The 13,493-nt window shown below is 37.3% G+C and overlaps 1 protein-coding gene across 1 annotated transcript in view; it reads left to right on the top strand.

Annotated features, from left to right (window-relative positions):
• Positions 1–13,493, top strand: part of atp8a2 (ATPase phospholipid transporting 8A2) — a 68,501-nt gene that overhangs the window by 18,295 nt on the left and 36,713 nt on the right. Inside the window, exons 4-22 of the mRNA XM_088322836.1 lie at positions 780–879; positions 2,416–2,514; positions 2,587–2,632; positions 2,770–2,810; positions 3,824–3,897; positions 3,966–4,035; positions 4,846–4,973; positions 5,034–5,145; positions 5,210–5,378; positions 5,459–5,586; positions 6,631–6,708; positions 6,789–6,877; positions 7,042–7,086; positions 7,214–7,289; positions 8,505–8,693; positions 8,771–8,820; positions 8,885–8,954; positions 10,597–10,681; positions 10,750–10,889. Of these exons, the coding sequence (XP_088178962.1) occupies positions 780–879; positions 2,416–2,514; positions 2,587–2,632; positions 2,770–2,810; positions 3,824–3,897; positions 3,966–4,035; positions 4,846–4,973; positions 5,034–5,145; positions 5,210–5,378; positions 5,459–5,586; positions 6,631–6,708; positions 6,789–6,877; positions 7,042–7,086; positions 7,214–7,289; positions 8,505–8,693; positions 8,771–8,820; positions 8,885–8,954; positions 10,597–10,681; positions 10,750–10,889 (1,789 nt within the window). The remainder of the gene's footprint in view (positions 1–779; positions 880–2,415; positions 2,515–2,586; positions 2,633–2,769; positions 2,811–3,823; positions 3,898–3,965; positions 4,036–4,845; positions 4,974–5,033; positions 5,146–5,209; positions 5,379–5,458; positions 5,587–6,630; positions 6,709–6,788; positions 6,878–7,041; positions 7,087–7,213; positions 7,290–8,504; positions 8,694–8,770; positions 8,821–8,884; positions 8,955–10,596; positions 10,682–10,749; positions 10,890–13,493) is intronic.

Raw genomic sequence — 13,493 nt, 5'->3', positions numbered from 1 at the left:
ATTAATATGCAAATTTTTAGCTATTTAAAATGTATATGCAAATTTAATTTAAATACTATTTTTAAGCCTATTGAACCATACAGAAATTAATAGTATTAATCAAAATAATGATGACAGTGATAATGAGAAAAAAAAATCATAGTTTTTCATTTTACGTTTTATTTTTTTCTGTTCTGTGTATCATAGTCGATCTGTTCTGAGACCATTTTATCATAGTCGATGCTTTTTCTTAATTTTTATTATTATTATTTATTATGTGTATGAGTGTGTTCATGTATTTGTGCTCTTTAGTATAAATCTTCATAAGAATTTTGACTTTCATATATATTTTTGAATCCTACCTGACTCAAGTAGTTCAAAAACTACCAGAGGTGAAAAGTAGGTGTATCACTGTAATAGGTGACTCCAAGTATTCTTACAAAGATTAAAATATTGAATGAACCCCGAATAAGGCGATAATAAACACTTTAGTAAAATATATATACATTTTCTTTCATGCAGAACTTCAAATTAAGTTTGATTAATATTTATGACACACTCTTGGCTACATACTAAAAGCATGCATGATCCATTATAAAATGCAGAGGTTGGGTCCTACTGGTCCACTTAAGAGCTCGCAAAGGCCTTTTTTGTTTTTCAAAGCTTTTTTTTTATCCGCACTTAAAGAAGCTTTTAGCAGTCCCCCGATCAATACGTTTGATTGAACTCGCTGTCCACTCTGCCATTTTTTCACTGGAGCAATCACTCCGAATTTACTTTGTCACTTTCTCCTCCACAAGCACCACCAAGTATGGCGTCCTCTCCTTCCTTCCCCGCTTCATGTACGAGCAAATCAGAAGGGCAGCAAACGCCTTCTTCCTCTTCATCACGCTCATGCAGGTAAGAAAATTCCAAGGTTCGTACAGGTGCTTAAAATCCTTTAAAATTTTAATTTTTACATTAATTTTTAAGTTTTGAAAAGTGCTTGAATTTTGGGTAAACAGGGATCAGAATTTTCCGCGGATCCGCGGATTTACGCTGTTTTTGAACCCCAAAGGTCATTCCCGTAAATCGTCTAAATTCGATGAGAAAATATTTTGGGGGGGTGAGGTATGATACGTGACTGTTTCATCACCCCAAGTTAGCAGTTAGAGATCGCGAGAAAAATCGGCAAAAAGAAGCGCAGCGCATTAGATCTATAACACACAACGTGGTTTAGCTAACAAATAGATCGACTCCTACCATTGGTCGATAGGTTCGCTGATAACCAATCAGCGGAGCTTTTGTTCAGAGCATTCTCTTTCTCAAACATGGCGCTCCTTCCGGTCTTTTCAAACGGTGAAATGAGTGTTTGAAAAAGTAAATATGAAAATACTAAGAAAAGAAGACGAGGCTTTTGTCTCCGAGATTGATAAAGGAATCAAGAATAAATTTAAGTGGTCATGGCTGGAGAAGACTGTCACAGTAAACGTTAAAATCGGCGCAAAGATCGAGGAAGTTACAGAAACTTTGAGCCAGTTCATCGCAAAGTGTGATGTTCCAGGGAAAGCAAAGTGTCTATACTGTGTCGATCTGATCAATTATGGTACGCGAGGTTGTGTGGCACTGATCGATCATGCTAAAATGAACAAGCACAAAGCAAAAATAGCTTGCCGGCGATCAAATTATGCACTCGGATCCGCATTTAAAATCGGCAGTGAAACTAACAGTAACACCACCGGTTCAACATTATTGGCCGTTCCAAATCCTTCCACTTCAAATACTAGCAGCAGTCAACCACTGGTTCCCCTGTGTGACAGAAAATCCCAATCTGAGGTATTTATAAATCTATTTATTTATGAAATGATTTTATCTTTTGTGTTTATACAATATTTAGAACAGGATAAACAAAATTTAAAATTTGTTATAAACATGATTAAAATAAATTATTTTGTATCATCATGATCATGTTCAATATTACAAATGCTTTTAATGTCAATATATTATTATTTTTTTAATTTATATATATATATATATATATATATATATATATATATAAAATACATGGTTTCTGTTTTGTTGGATTTAATTCATTCTAGTGCGATTTTCACATAGCAAATAAGATAAATGCTGTTGGCTTCAGGGGGGCTTCGCCCCCCTGAGCCACCCACCGGGCTCTGCCCTGAACCTGGCCGGGGCCTGCGGCCCCTGGACCCTGGCTTTTTCAGCTGAAAATGAAAATCTCCATTCTGATCCCTGGGTAAAGTGCTAGCAAATGCTTCACTGAATGAGTTAACAGCCTAATAATGTATTATTTTATTCTTAAATTTGTAGTAGAGAAATTGGATTTCGTTTTGAAATTTCTAAAAAAAAATGCTTGAATTTGGCCATGACAGAGGTGTTTAAACCCTTACACATGTTTAATTTTCGGATTTTAAATTTTCGCTTCCTCTGCAGCAAATCCCGGACGTGTCCCCGACAGGCCGCTACACCACACTCGTGCCGCTTATCTTCATCCTCACCGTGGCCGGCATCAAGGAGATCATCGAAGACTACGTGAGTACCCGGGAAGTGTCGGTTCATGTCATTTCAATCGAAGCTTGTCGACTTATGTCATTTCCGCCGCAGAAACGACATAAAGCGGACAACACAGTCAACAACAAAAAGACCACAGGTACCCGCTAATAAATTAGCTCCCACTTTCGGCACGCGGTTTTGTTTTCCCTGGGCTGACATGTTGCTATGAATAGTGCATGAGAGCTCTTCTCTATAGGCTAAATGACAGCTGCTGTTGTCCTTCCTGTCTGGCAGTGTTGCGTAACGGAGCCTGGCAGACCATCATCTGGAAACAGGTAGCTCTTCATCTCGTATCAGGGAATAAAAGCAAACAAAGTAGTAAACAATGTGAAATGTCTTAAAATGGTTTAGCATTGCTCCGCTTTGCTTAATGCAAAGAAACAGAAATTACGACTCAACTCACAGGCATTTTTTCTTTATCCTCTTCAAGGAATGACATTTCTTATCCTTCTCTAGCAAAAAAAGACAGTGTGCATTATTTACCAAGTTGGGTGAAAACATTTGTTGGCCTGGAGAGGGATGAGCGGCACCAGGCTGTTCTTGCCCAAGAAACACCACAGCAAGTGGTTAAGGGAACCATGTGCCCACCCACCCAGTCGTAAAAAAATAAAAATAATAATGATTCAAATGAACCAAAAATGCATGAACTTTTATATAAACGTGCATTTTTTTAAATACTCAAAGGTTAAGAAATTTGCATTTATTTTGCATAACATGAGACTCTCTTAGAGCATTTTTTCTCAATTCTTTAGTGTCACGCCGCCCACAAATTCAAAATAACATTTTCAATTTTTTTTTCTAGTTTATTATTTTATAATTGATTGTTTTTGGCTTTTTTATCAACATATTATTAACAAAAAACTCAATATTTGCACACAATTAGCTATAAAATACAATAATGTAAAACATAATCAAGAGCCCAAATGGATTAGGCTAAAGTAAAAGCTTTAAGTGCTTTCACTTCTGACAATTTATCCTGCAGACAAGACGTAATCAAAATCAAAATAAGATAAACAATAACCTACCAAAAAATGTAACTTCAGTATATGGCTAACACCTCCTATAACATCTAATACTCAAATAAAGTTTTCATAATTTAATTTTCTTCAGCATATTTATAATTTTTTAAATTGGTATAAATTTGGGACATTTTAAAGTCATCATCTAAATATTTCCATAAATGAATACAATACTTAAAACAAACAAAATTATTCCATATGGTACTGTATATATAGTTATGCTACTTTTAAATGAGTTTCCTTAACGCTGTCGCCATTTTGGCCATCAGGTGGCAGTTGGAGACATAGTCAAAGTGACCAATGGGCAGCATCTTCCAGCCGACATGGTTATTGTGTCCTCCAGGTGAGATAATGCATGTGATTTATAGTGCTGCGTGATATCAAAAATGCGACTTTGCCTGTACTCCACAGTGAACCTCAAGCCATGTGCTACACAGAAACCTCCAACCTCGACGGGGAAACCAACTTGAAGATCCGACAGGTTATATTTGCATTTAAAGTTTAAAATTGTAATAGTGTTGCATTTTTAATGTTTTTTTTAATCTTTTTATGAATTAATGATCACTTATATAGTAGTAAATAAATCCCTATTTTAAGTACCGTATTTTCCGGACTACATGGCACACCCAAAAAAAACCCAAATTGCCAGAAAATTTAAGGGTGCATCTGATAATCAGGTGTGCCTCTTAGGCAGGAAAATAATATTGTATTTGCATTTTATGCAACTCTACCCGCTGCATAGTTTTTTCATGTGCCTCAAAGTCCAGTGCGCCTATTATATGAAAACATATTTCACAAAACACAAGCTTTATAGGCACATTTATAATTCTGTATATATTTGGAAATATTTCACAAGAATCTTTTTTTTCAAGGTGCGCCTTATAGCCCAGAAACTATGTCATTCATAGCTTAATAATGTACAGTATTACAATACATATTTAACTATATGAAACAAATGTATTTAGTAATAAGTTATTTTTATTTAATTTTTCATTTTATTCTTTGGGGTTTAAGTATTTATTTTTGTAATTTATTCATTTATTTAGAATGTAGTTTAAGATTACAATTACAACGTTAAAACAAGATTAGACATGGCACTCCTGGATATACATGGAATAAAATACATCACTTATAATGTTTGGATAGGCAATATTGTAAACTAACCTAAATTGTAAGTGCATCAGAAAATAGTGCAATAAAAATAAGAGTAAAGAAATAACACACAAAGATACATTTTCTTTTACGCAGGCAAGATAGTTTTTCATTGACGTATTTAGAATTGTGCTGGCAGGGTCTGTCGCTCACGGCGGGCATCCAAACGCTGGAGGATCTGATGTCCTTATCTGGCGTCCTGGAGTGCGAAGGTCCCAACAGACATTTGTACGACTTCACTGGCACTTTGCGGCTGGAAAACCAAAAGTATGAAATGCAAACACACGCTTTACTTTACACATTATGATGACCACCTCCGCTCCTCAGAGCCGTTCCCCTTGGCCCAGACCAGGTCCTGCTGCGGGGTGCTCAGATCCGGAACACTCAGTGGGTTGTGGGGATCGTGGTCTACACCGGCCATGACTCTAAACTCATGCAGGTAGAAATCACAGCAATCCAGCGTGGGGGATTTCCACTATGATGTTTTGTTTCCTGGCGAGCAGAACTCCACCAAGGCGCCTCTAAAGCGCTCCAACGTGGAGCGGGTGACCAACATGCAGATTCTGGTTCTGTTCGGCATCCTGCTGGTCATGGCCCTGGTCAGCTCGGTGGGCGCCGCCATCTGGAACCGGCAGTACACTCAGGAAGCTTGCTGGTATCTGTCCCGACAGAGTGAGTAAGCCAGACAAAACCCTTTAAGACAGACATGGATTTTTTTTTTTAATGTATTTGTTTTCTTTCCTAAAATAAAGATGACATCTCCACTAATTTTGCATACAACCTGTTGACCTTCATCATCCTGTATAACAACCTGATCCCCATCAGCCTGTTGGTCACCCTGGAGGTGGTCAAATTCACACAGGCCCTCTTCATAAACTGGGTATGGCAAGTTTCCAAATTAATGTTGTTCCTGTGTATAAAAAAAACAAGAAAAGGAAATTAATATTTTTCAATCAGATACGCTTACTTGACGTCTGGTATCGTGACCCATACTTAAAAAAAATGTGACAGCCATTACCTTGCTATCAGGGATGGGCGAATATCGATGTCAGATATCTGCATCTGTGAAAATATCAGCCTTTATGAATTTATTGGTATCGGTGATGGTATCCACTACCAATCCAATACAATTATAAACCTGATATTAAAGGAGTGGTATATTGCCATTGACTGAATGTTCTCTTATTTTGTTCTATTTTTGTGAGGCGGATCCAAGCGCAGAATTACTAACATTTTACTTGAAGGGAATTGTAAAAAAAAGCTGGGCACATGTTAGGGTGGATAAAACGACTTACAAAAAAACACATTCCGGAAAATACTCACAGCTGGCAAAGTTCCGGAAGTCAGGATTAGAATGGATGGTATTTAATACAATCTAGAAATGAAATGAAATGATCTGCATTTATGTAGCGCTTTTCAAGTCAATGACTTCCCAAAGCGCTTTACATTGTGCTTCACATTTCCCAATAGCGGCCGTGATCTGTGCAGCCATGCAAGGCGCTAACCTGCTTATTGGGGGTAGTGGGGTTTCAGTGTCTTACCCAAGGACACTTCGGCATGTAAAACGGACAAGCCGGGATTCGAACTGGGATCCCTTAATCTTAAAACGATCGCTCTACCTCCTGAGCTACTGCCGCCCCTTAATGGTATAGTCCCATTTAATGAAAGCAATATAAAGAAAAGGTATTTTTGGGGAGTTTAAGTATTGTGTTAGTATTAAGGATGGAAGAAAGTTGAATGTACTAATGGTTTTAATATGTGGTATCAGTATTTAAGATTTGGGTATCAGTATTGGTCTTGATCTGAAAAAAATGTGGTATAAAACATACAAGTTTTAATCAGTTCTTATTATCTCTACAAGTAATTGTTTTCTAGGTTCCATTTTTCGTTAGAATTTCAGTATTTTTTTGTAATTTTCTGTCAGGATGTAGAGATGTACTACGCCGAGACCGACACACCAGCAATGGCTCGAACCTCCAACCTGAATGAGGAGCTGGGCCAGGTTTTTTGTCCACACTTTACATCCATAAGTAGATTCTGTACCATTTACCATTTGTTTATGTATGTATTTTTGTTTTACAGGTGAAATATTTATTTTCTGACAAGACTGGAACGCTCACCTGCAACGTCATGCACTTTAAGAAGTGCACCATAGCAGGAATCACATACGGGTAAGCGTTCAGTTATACTAACTTTAAACCCTCTGTTTACTAATTTTAGACGCTATTCATAAAATCAACTGACAATTTCCATTTAAATCTGGCATGCTCAATGAGAACAAACTAATCAACTCACCCAATTGATTTCCTTTTGGCCACTTCACTCATTACTGCAGCCACTTCCCCGATCTTGACTGCGATCGTTCCATGGAAGACTTCAGGTAAGTGGCTCAGTCGCCCTTCCAATCCTTCTTTCATCCTTGAGCCATACTTGCATTCTTTCTTTCCCCCGTTCCGAAACGATTTGATGCATTCCTGGTGATTTATTTGTTTTTTTGTGCTCAACAGCAACTTGCCGTCCAGCAGCAACAACTCCACAGAGTTTGACGACCCGGCTCTCATCCAGAACATTGAAAAAAATCACGTAGGTGTCCCAGAATAAGAAAAATAATTCTTCAAATTAGGTAATATATCTGCATTATATTGGATCATGTTTCAAAATAATCCGTTCTACAGATATTACAGATAAATAATATTGTTATGGAAAAGTTTGGTTTGTGTGATTATGGTATGGATTACATTTTAGTCTATGCTGCAAGCTAAATAAATTAAGTTCCAAATCATTTTGTCCGTTTTAAGTATTTCTTAATTTGCTAGAAATAATCGTAAAAATAGAATACATTTGTGTTTATTTGTATTTCATTTCATATTTTCAACATAAATTGAACGTTAAAAATGTAATAAATGTAAATTTGTTAATTTGTTAAAAATGTTGATTTGATCTTAAAAAAATGGAAAATATGTTAAACACTTTCTACAGCTAAAATGTATAATATAATGCTGTGCAATGCAGAAAATTGTATTTCATTTTTTGTTATGGTGTTATTTTACTTTTTTTTCAATATTGAATACTTAATTAAAGTTTTCTTGCCATAGCAGGCCTTGATTTAATACAACTTTTGCAAAACAATGCAGTACTACCTATTTACATAATTTATTGTTTGGTTCTCTTTCAATTTATTACTACTGGGAGTTCATTAATTAAAATATTCTGCAACTTTTACAGAGCCATTAATACTACTTATTTGCATGATAATGATTAACAATTTTTGTTGTTAATATTGTATTGAACAGTGCAATTTATTCACGCTTTTTACAACATTTGATCTTTTTTTTTAATTTATTTAAATGTAATTTAATCATTTTGACATGGCAAATATTAGCCCTGTCATCTTTTGGTCAAAATGTCCCACTACTGTGTTGTTAAAACTCCCCAGAAAATCCCCTAAAATATATTTTATTTAACTTTAAAATGTATGACTTTTCCTAGGTAGAAATAGTAAAAAAAATGAATTGTTGTTTTTATTAACATTTTCATGTAAGCTATATAAAAATGTACAAATATGGTCTTTAAAATGAGGACAGCACGGGATTTTTTTTTTCTTAACTAACCCAAATTAAGACTTTGGTTTACTTTATTTTAAAAACCTTTGAAATTATATTTTACTCCATTTAATTGACAAAGAGTTGAATAATTTTGTAATCTAATGAAACTTATTCAGTACACAGTTTTTTCAATCACAAAATAATGGTATGGATTTATTCAATAGATTATTTGATTTTATTCATTTGTGTGCAGCCGACGTCCCCTCAAATCTGCGAGTTCTTGACCATGATGGCCGTGTGCCACACGGTGGTGCCTGAGCGCAACGACAATCAGATAATCTACCAGGCCTCCTCGCCAGACGAGGGCGCCCTAGTCAAGGGAGCCAAGGGTCTCGGTTTTGTCTTCACAGCTCGAACACCGGACTCGGTCATCATCGAGGCTGTAATTTTCCATCTTTGATTGTTTATTTTTTTGTCTTTTGGGAGTGGAAGAGGAGTTGATGTTGGGTTGTCTTTCAGAGAGGAAAAGAGTTGACCTACCAGTTACTGAACGTGTTGGAGTTCTCGAGGTACGTCTTGTGTTTAGGAACCATAAATAAATATTTTTGTAAATGTTTAACTTTCTTTTTACAGTAACCGCAAACGTATGTCAGCGGTGGTGAGGACCCCTAATGGAAGGCTGAGGCTCTATTGCAAAGGAGCGGTATGTTGGCAGCTTTAGTTTTTATAAGTACCGGTAGCGATCCCTCGGTTATTGTGGTTAATTGGGACCAGAACCCCTGCCAAAAGTGAAAACCCGCAAAGTAGCGTTGCACCTTCATACAAGCCCCCAAGGGTCAAACTTCCCTTTAGATGACACTTTTACCACCTTAGAGTATACAACTGGAAAAAAATAACAACTATAGACCTACAGGTAAAAAACGCATAACACATATTTGCAGTTGGATAAATGGTCTTTATGGTCATTCTAAAAAAGTGCAACAAAATTGGAAGGCTTCTACTTTCTGTGCAACAAAGGATTTTTAGAGAGCGGCTGGCCAGTTTCATGCTAGCATCGGGGCTCCTCAGATTGAACCAGGTCTCCACGATGGTTAAAATTTAACTGCCCCGAATGTAGCAGTTTCCCATGAGTTGTAGCTCCAGGTCATCTGTTTCATGGATAACGGATCCGCCGTTTGTGAGATACAGGTTCGCCAGTGGTGGCTTAGGAGAGTTATTAGCCTAGCCACAGCAGTAAGATGTACCTGCAGCCTCTCTATTGGGTTCTCTCCCACCACCGTCTCAGTGGCTTTCAAAATTCGAAAATAATCCACAGAGCACCAGCTGGTGACTACAATTTCTTCGCGCTCTTCTGACTTTCCTCAGTGTCTGATTTAACTGATGAATTCCCTGTTAACTTTTAGCGACTCGTTACATTATCCCAGGCTGACCCATTAACTTGTGCGCCAGTCCTATATATATATATATATATATATATATATATATATATATATATATATATATATACAAAGTACCCTAGTAAGCCAGCCACAAATGGCAAGCAGCCAAATTGGGGCGAGCTTGCAAAAATAATACAGAGTTAACAAAGGCTAAACCAGCCGGGACACGGCAGGCTAGTCGGCTGCTAAAATTGGCTTACCGGGACCAATCTGCAGAAAAACAAAAGGGCTGGCCAACCAAACACAAGCAGTAAGCAGCCAGGATAACTAGGAGCTAACAGCAAAAAAAATATTACAGCAACAAATATGAACCCAGCTTGCAAAAAACAATTAGCACGGCAGGTTAGCTGACTGCTGAGGGGGGTATCCTGAAGGCCTTCGGTAGCCCAAACGCTAACATTAGTACACTTTCTCTATAAAAATAATTTATTAATTGCAGGACACGCGGCAAAAAACATAAAATAAAAAGTCACAAACACATACCTAAAAGGAGGCGAAAGCAAAAGAGGAACTCACGCTGGACACCACGGCAGGTAAACTTGCCCAACAAAGCATTTGATGATCAAGGCACGCAACTCGGGACAAAACAATCAGAAGTCCCCCAGCGACTCGGTCAGCAAAGTTCCAATTACTCCAAGCAAAAATTAGCACTATGCCGTTGCTGATTACAACCATCGCAGTCTGTTTTTCAAAGGGACGCGCCGTTTGTTTTGCTTCTCGTAGTTACCGATGACAACACAGCTCTAGGGTATATATATGAGGTCAAACTGTCTACTTTGAAATGAAGTTTCTCAAGATCCATTGCGCGTGGAATATTATGGAACATATTTGCATGTTTTTGGGAAGGAACACTACACGTTCTGTGCTTAATTGGGAAGAAAAATGATATTTTGTAATTCCTTTAAGGACAATGTGATATTTGAACGTCTGACCGCGGACTGTCAGTACAAAGACTTGACCATTGCTCACCTGGAGCAGTTCGCTACGGAAGGTAAGCATTTATTGTTGTTTTTGCTTTTTTCCCTTGCTGCCCTTCCTGACCCTTTTCTGTACTTGCAGGACTGAGAACTTTGTGTTTCGCTTACGTGGACCTGCGAGAGGACACCTACCAGGAATGGCTAAAGGAATACAACCGGGTCAGCACCGTGCTCAAAGACAGGGCGCAAAAACTTGAGGAGTGCTATGAACTACTGGAAAAGGTTTGGAAAATATTTGGTTTGTGTGATGATTGTTAGTATTGGTTTCTGACACCAATTTTGTGAATACCAACCTCAATTGTTGGTATTTGTTTAAGTGTTGTGAAGTTGGTAGTTTTTTTAAAACTGTTGATGTGAGTCTCATTAACTTAATAAAAAAAAGAGTGGTATCTGGTATCTAAACTAGTTATCTGTTAAATTCTTAACATGAGCCCCTTTGCAGTTGTCAAGGATACATGCCTCATTTAATTTTTATATCATCAGTTCATCAGTATTTGAAACTGCTATCATACCTGACAAACCTGAAGCCTTGACAGTAATGGTCGCCCCAGTGCTTTTTTGTGAGTGTGGGTTAGCAATATCGGTGTTGTATCAATCAATCATTGTGGTTTTCTTTAGAGAAAAAAATGTAGGGATTGCCCTAAAACGGTTCATAATAAGTTTGTTAATGTGATTCAGTCTGTTCAACCTTTTGGATAGCAACCTGCAAAAGCTTTATTCTCACTCACCAGCAGGTGGCGGGGTCGCTGCATTAGAAAATGCAAAAAGAGGGAGTGAGATTAAAATTAGGAAACAAGAGGAGCGCTCCGACCAGGAGACCACAAGGCTAATTAGCCAGGATGCCAGCCTGCAAATAACTCCTACCCCCATCCCCCATAAAAGTGCAGTCAACAACACAGCGGTGTTACCAAGCGGGGAGTGTTTGCATGCCCATTTGAGTGAGACTAATAAGCGTACATGTGAGTTTAATTGCTGTGTAAATTCAAGTCCGGGGAGGGGGTGGTAAGTGGAAGGATCCTTGGCACCCGAATCACCAATAGAGCTGCTTCTGGGTTATAATTACAAGGAAGGTGATGTTTTTGGCGTGATCGTCGCCCTCGTCCCACTCATTTAGCCACTGGGATCCACACTCGACAGACAAGACGTCCATGCGGTCTGTAGGGAGCAGTTTCAAATGTCTGATAAGGATAACAAAAGCATGGTTCAAGAATGATACTTTAATCGCTAATAATAGTACAATACTTCTATGTATCGATGACCCATATTCATTATCTCTGGATTGCCAGTCTGTGCTGTCCAGGTGTGTCGGCAAAACAGGTTATTCTAACTAAGCGAAATATTTACGAATAGGCTGTCATTACCGATGTCATTTTTGAAGAAAAAAATCTTTATGATAAACTGATATAGGTAAATGCAAAACTGACTCTGCTAGCAGGGTTTGTACGGGTTTGTGCTTGAAATCCTTGAATGCTTGAATTATAATGTGTTTTCAAGAATTGAAAAGTGCTTAAATTTGGGGTGAAATGCTCCCAAATGCTTAAAATCGTAGCCATGTATCTCAACATGTCTGCTTTAAAATGATGCCAACACTGCTCTCTGGTAGCCTCATTTTGACAGTGCATTTCTTCTTCCATCGTGATTAACAGCAGCTGGCATTAGTTTGTATGGCATTGTCCTATGAAGCATCATCGCCCCTATAATGGGGAAATTGGGTTTAAAAGTCCTTCCAAGTGATGGAATTTGGCCATGAAAAAGGTTTTCAAGAAGTGGTTATTGATTAAATTCAAAACTGACTCTGCTACGGAACATTGATATTAAAAACTTGGATCAACTTATTTGGATTTATTCTGGAATTAAATAGCCATTTGAAAATTGATATTATTATCTCTATGAGGACTTCATCAGTATGTAAAAATATGACTAGACATGATCTAGTAGTACAAATGCCATATTTTCCTGGAATTTAAGATGAACCTAAAACTTCAAATTTGCGAGAAATTCAAAAGTGCGCCAAATTTTTCTATACTGTACTTTCCAGACTATAAAGTGCATCCAAAAACACCTTATATGCCAGAAATCCAAAAGTGAGTTTTAAAATCCTTGTAGTCTTGAATATATGGTACAAATTAATTACACATATCAACTAAAACAGACTCACCAATACATCTTTCATATAAGAAATGATTCAATTTAAAGGGATTGACAAAAACAGAATGATACCTGCCTTTAGTTATCACTGACTCCAATAATGATATTGATGCGTTAAAGTCCCGATTCATTTTTCGTGTTAATGTGATCATTGCTGTTACAAAACTGACATCAGTTTATCCTTAAACATTTTGAAGTGATTTATAAGTGATAACAGTATGAAACCTGGCTTTTGGTTATCACTGACTCCAACAAGGATATTGATATGTTAAAGTACAAATTAATGTTAACGGCATTAATATTTGGATACAAAACTGATATGACATCAAAACACTTTTTTTGCGTTAAAGTCAATCATAATCCTGTCATAACTAAAGAATTAAAGAAAATATAAACAGGCATGAAGATCTCTCACTTTATGAGAAATTCCCTGTGTTGAAGTTAAAAAGGGTAACCCATGTGAATTGTATAGATCCAAGGAGAAAATGTTTTGAGCTGTGGAAGGGGGTATTGTCAGATTTCCTAGAATAAATCAGGCGTTAGTGGCAGTGCGTTTGAATTAAAATCATTGTAGTTCGCGTTGGCAGGGATACCGTATTGATCCGTGTGTAACGCACATTAGAGTTTATCTCATTATAACACAATTTTTATCCAAGGTACCTGAGACGAGTTTTGGAG

The sequence above is a fragment of the Urocampus carinirostris genome, chromosome 18 (assembly GCF_059441175.1).
Source record: "Urocampus carinirostris isolate Australia breed hairy pipefish chromosome 18, RoL_Ucar_1.0, whole genome shotgun sequence".
Taxonomy (NCBI): Eukaryota; Metazoa; Chordata; class Actinopteri; order Syngnathiformes; family Syngnathidae; genus Urocampus; species Urocampus carinirostris.
Note: the sequence above shows the minus strand (reverse complement) of the source record. Positions and strands in the feature narration are given on the sequence as shown.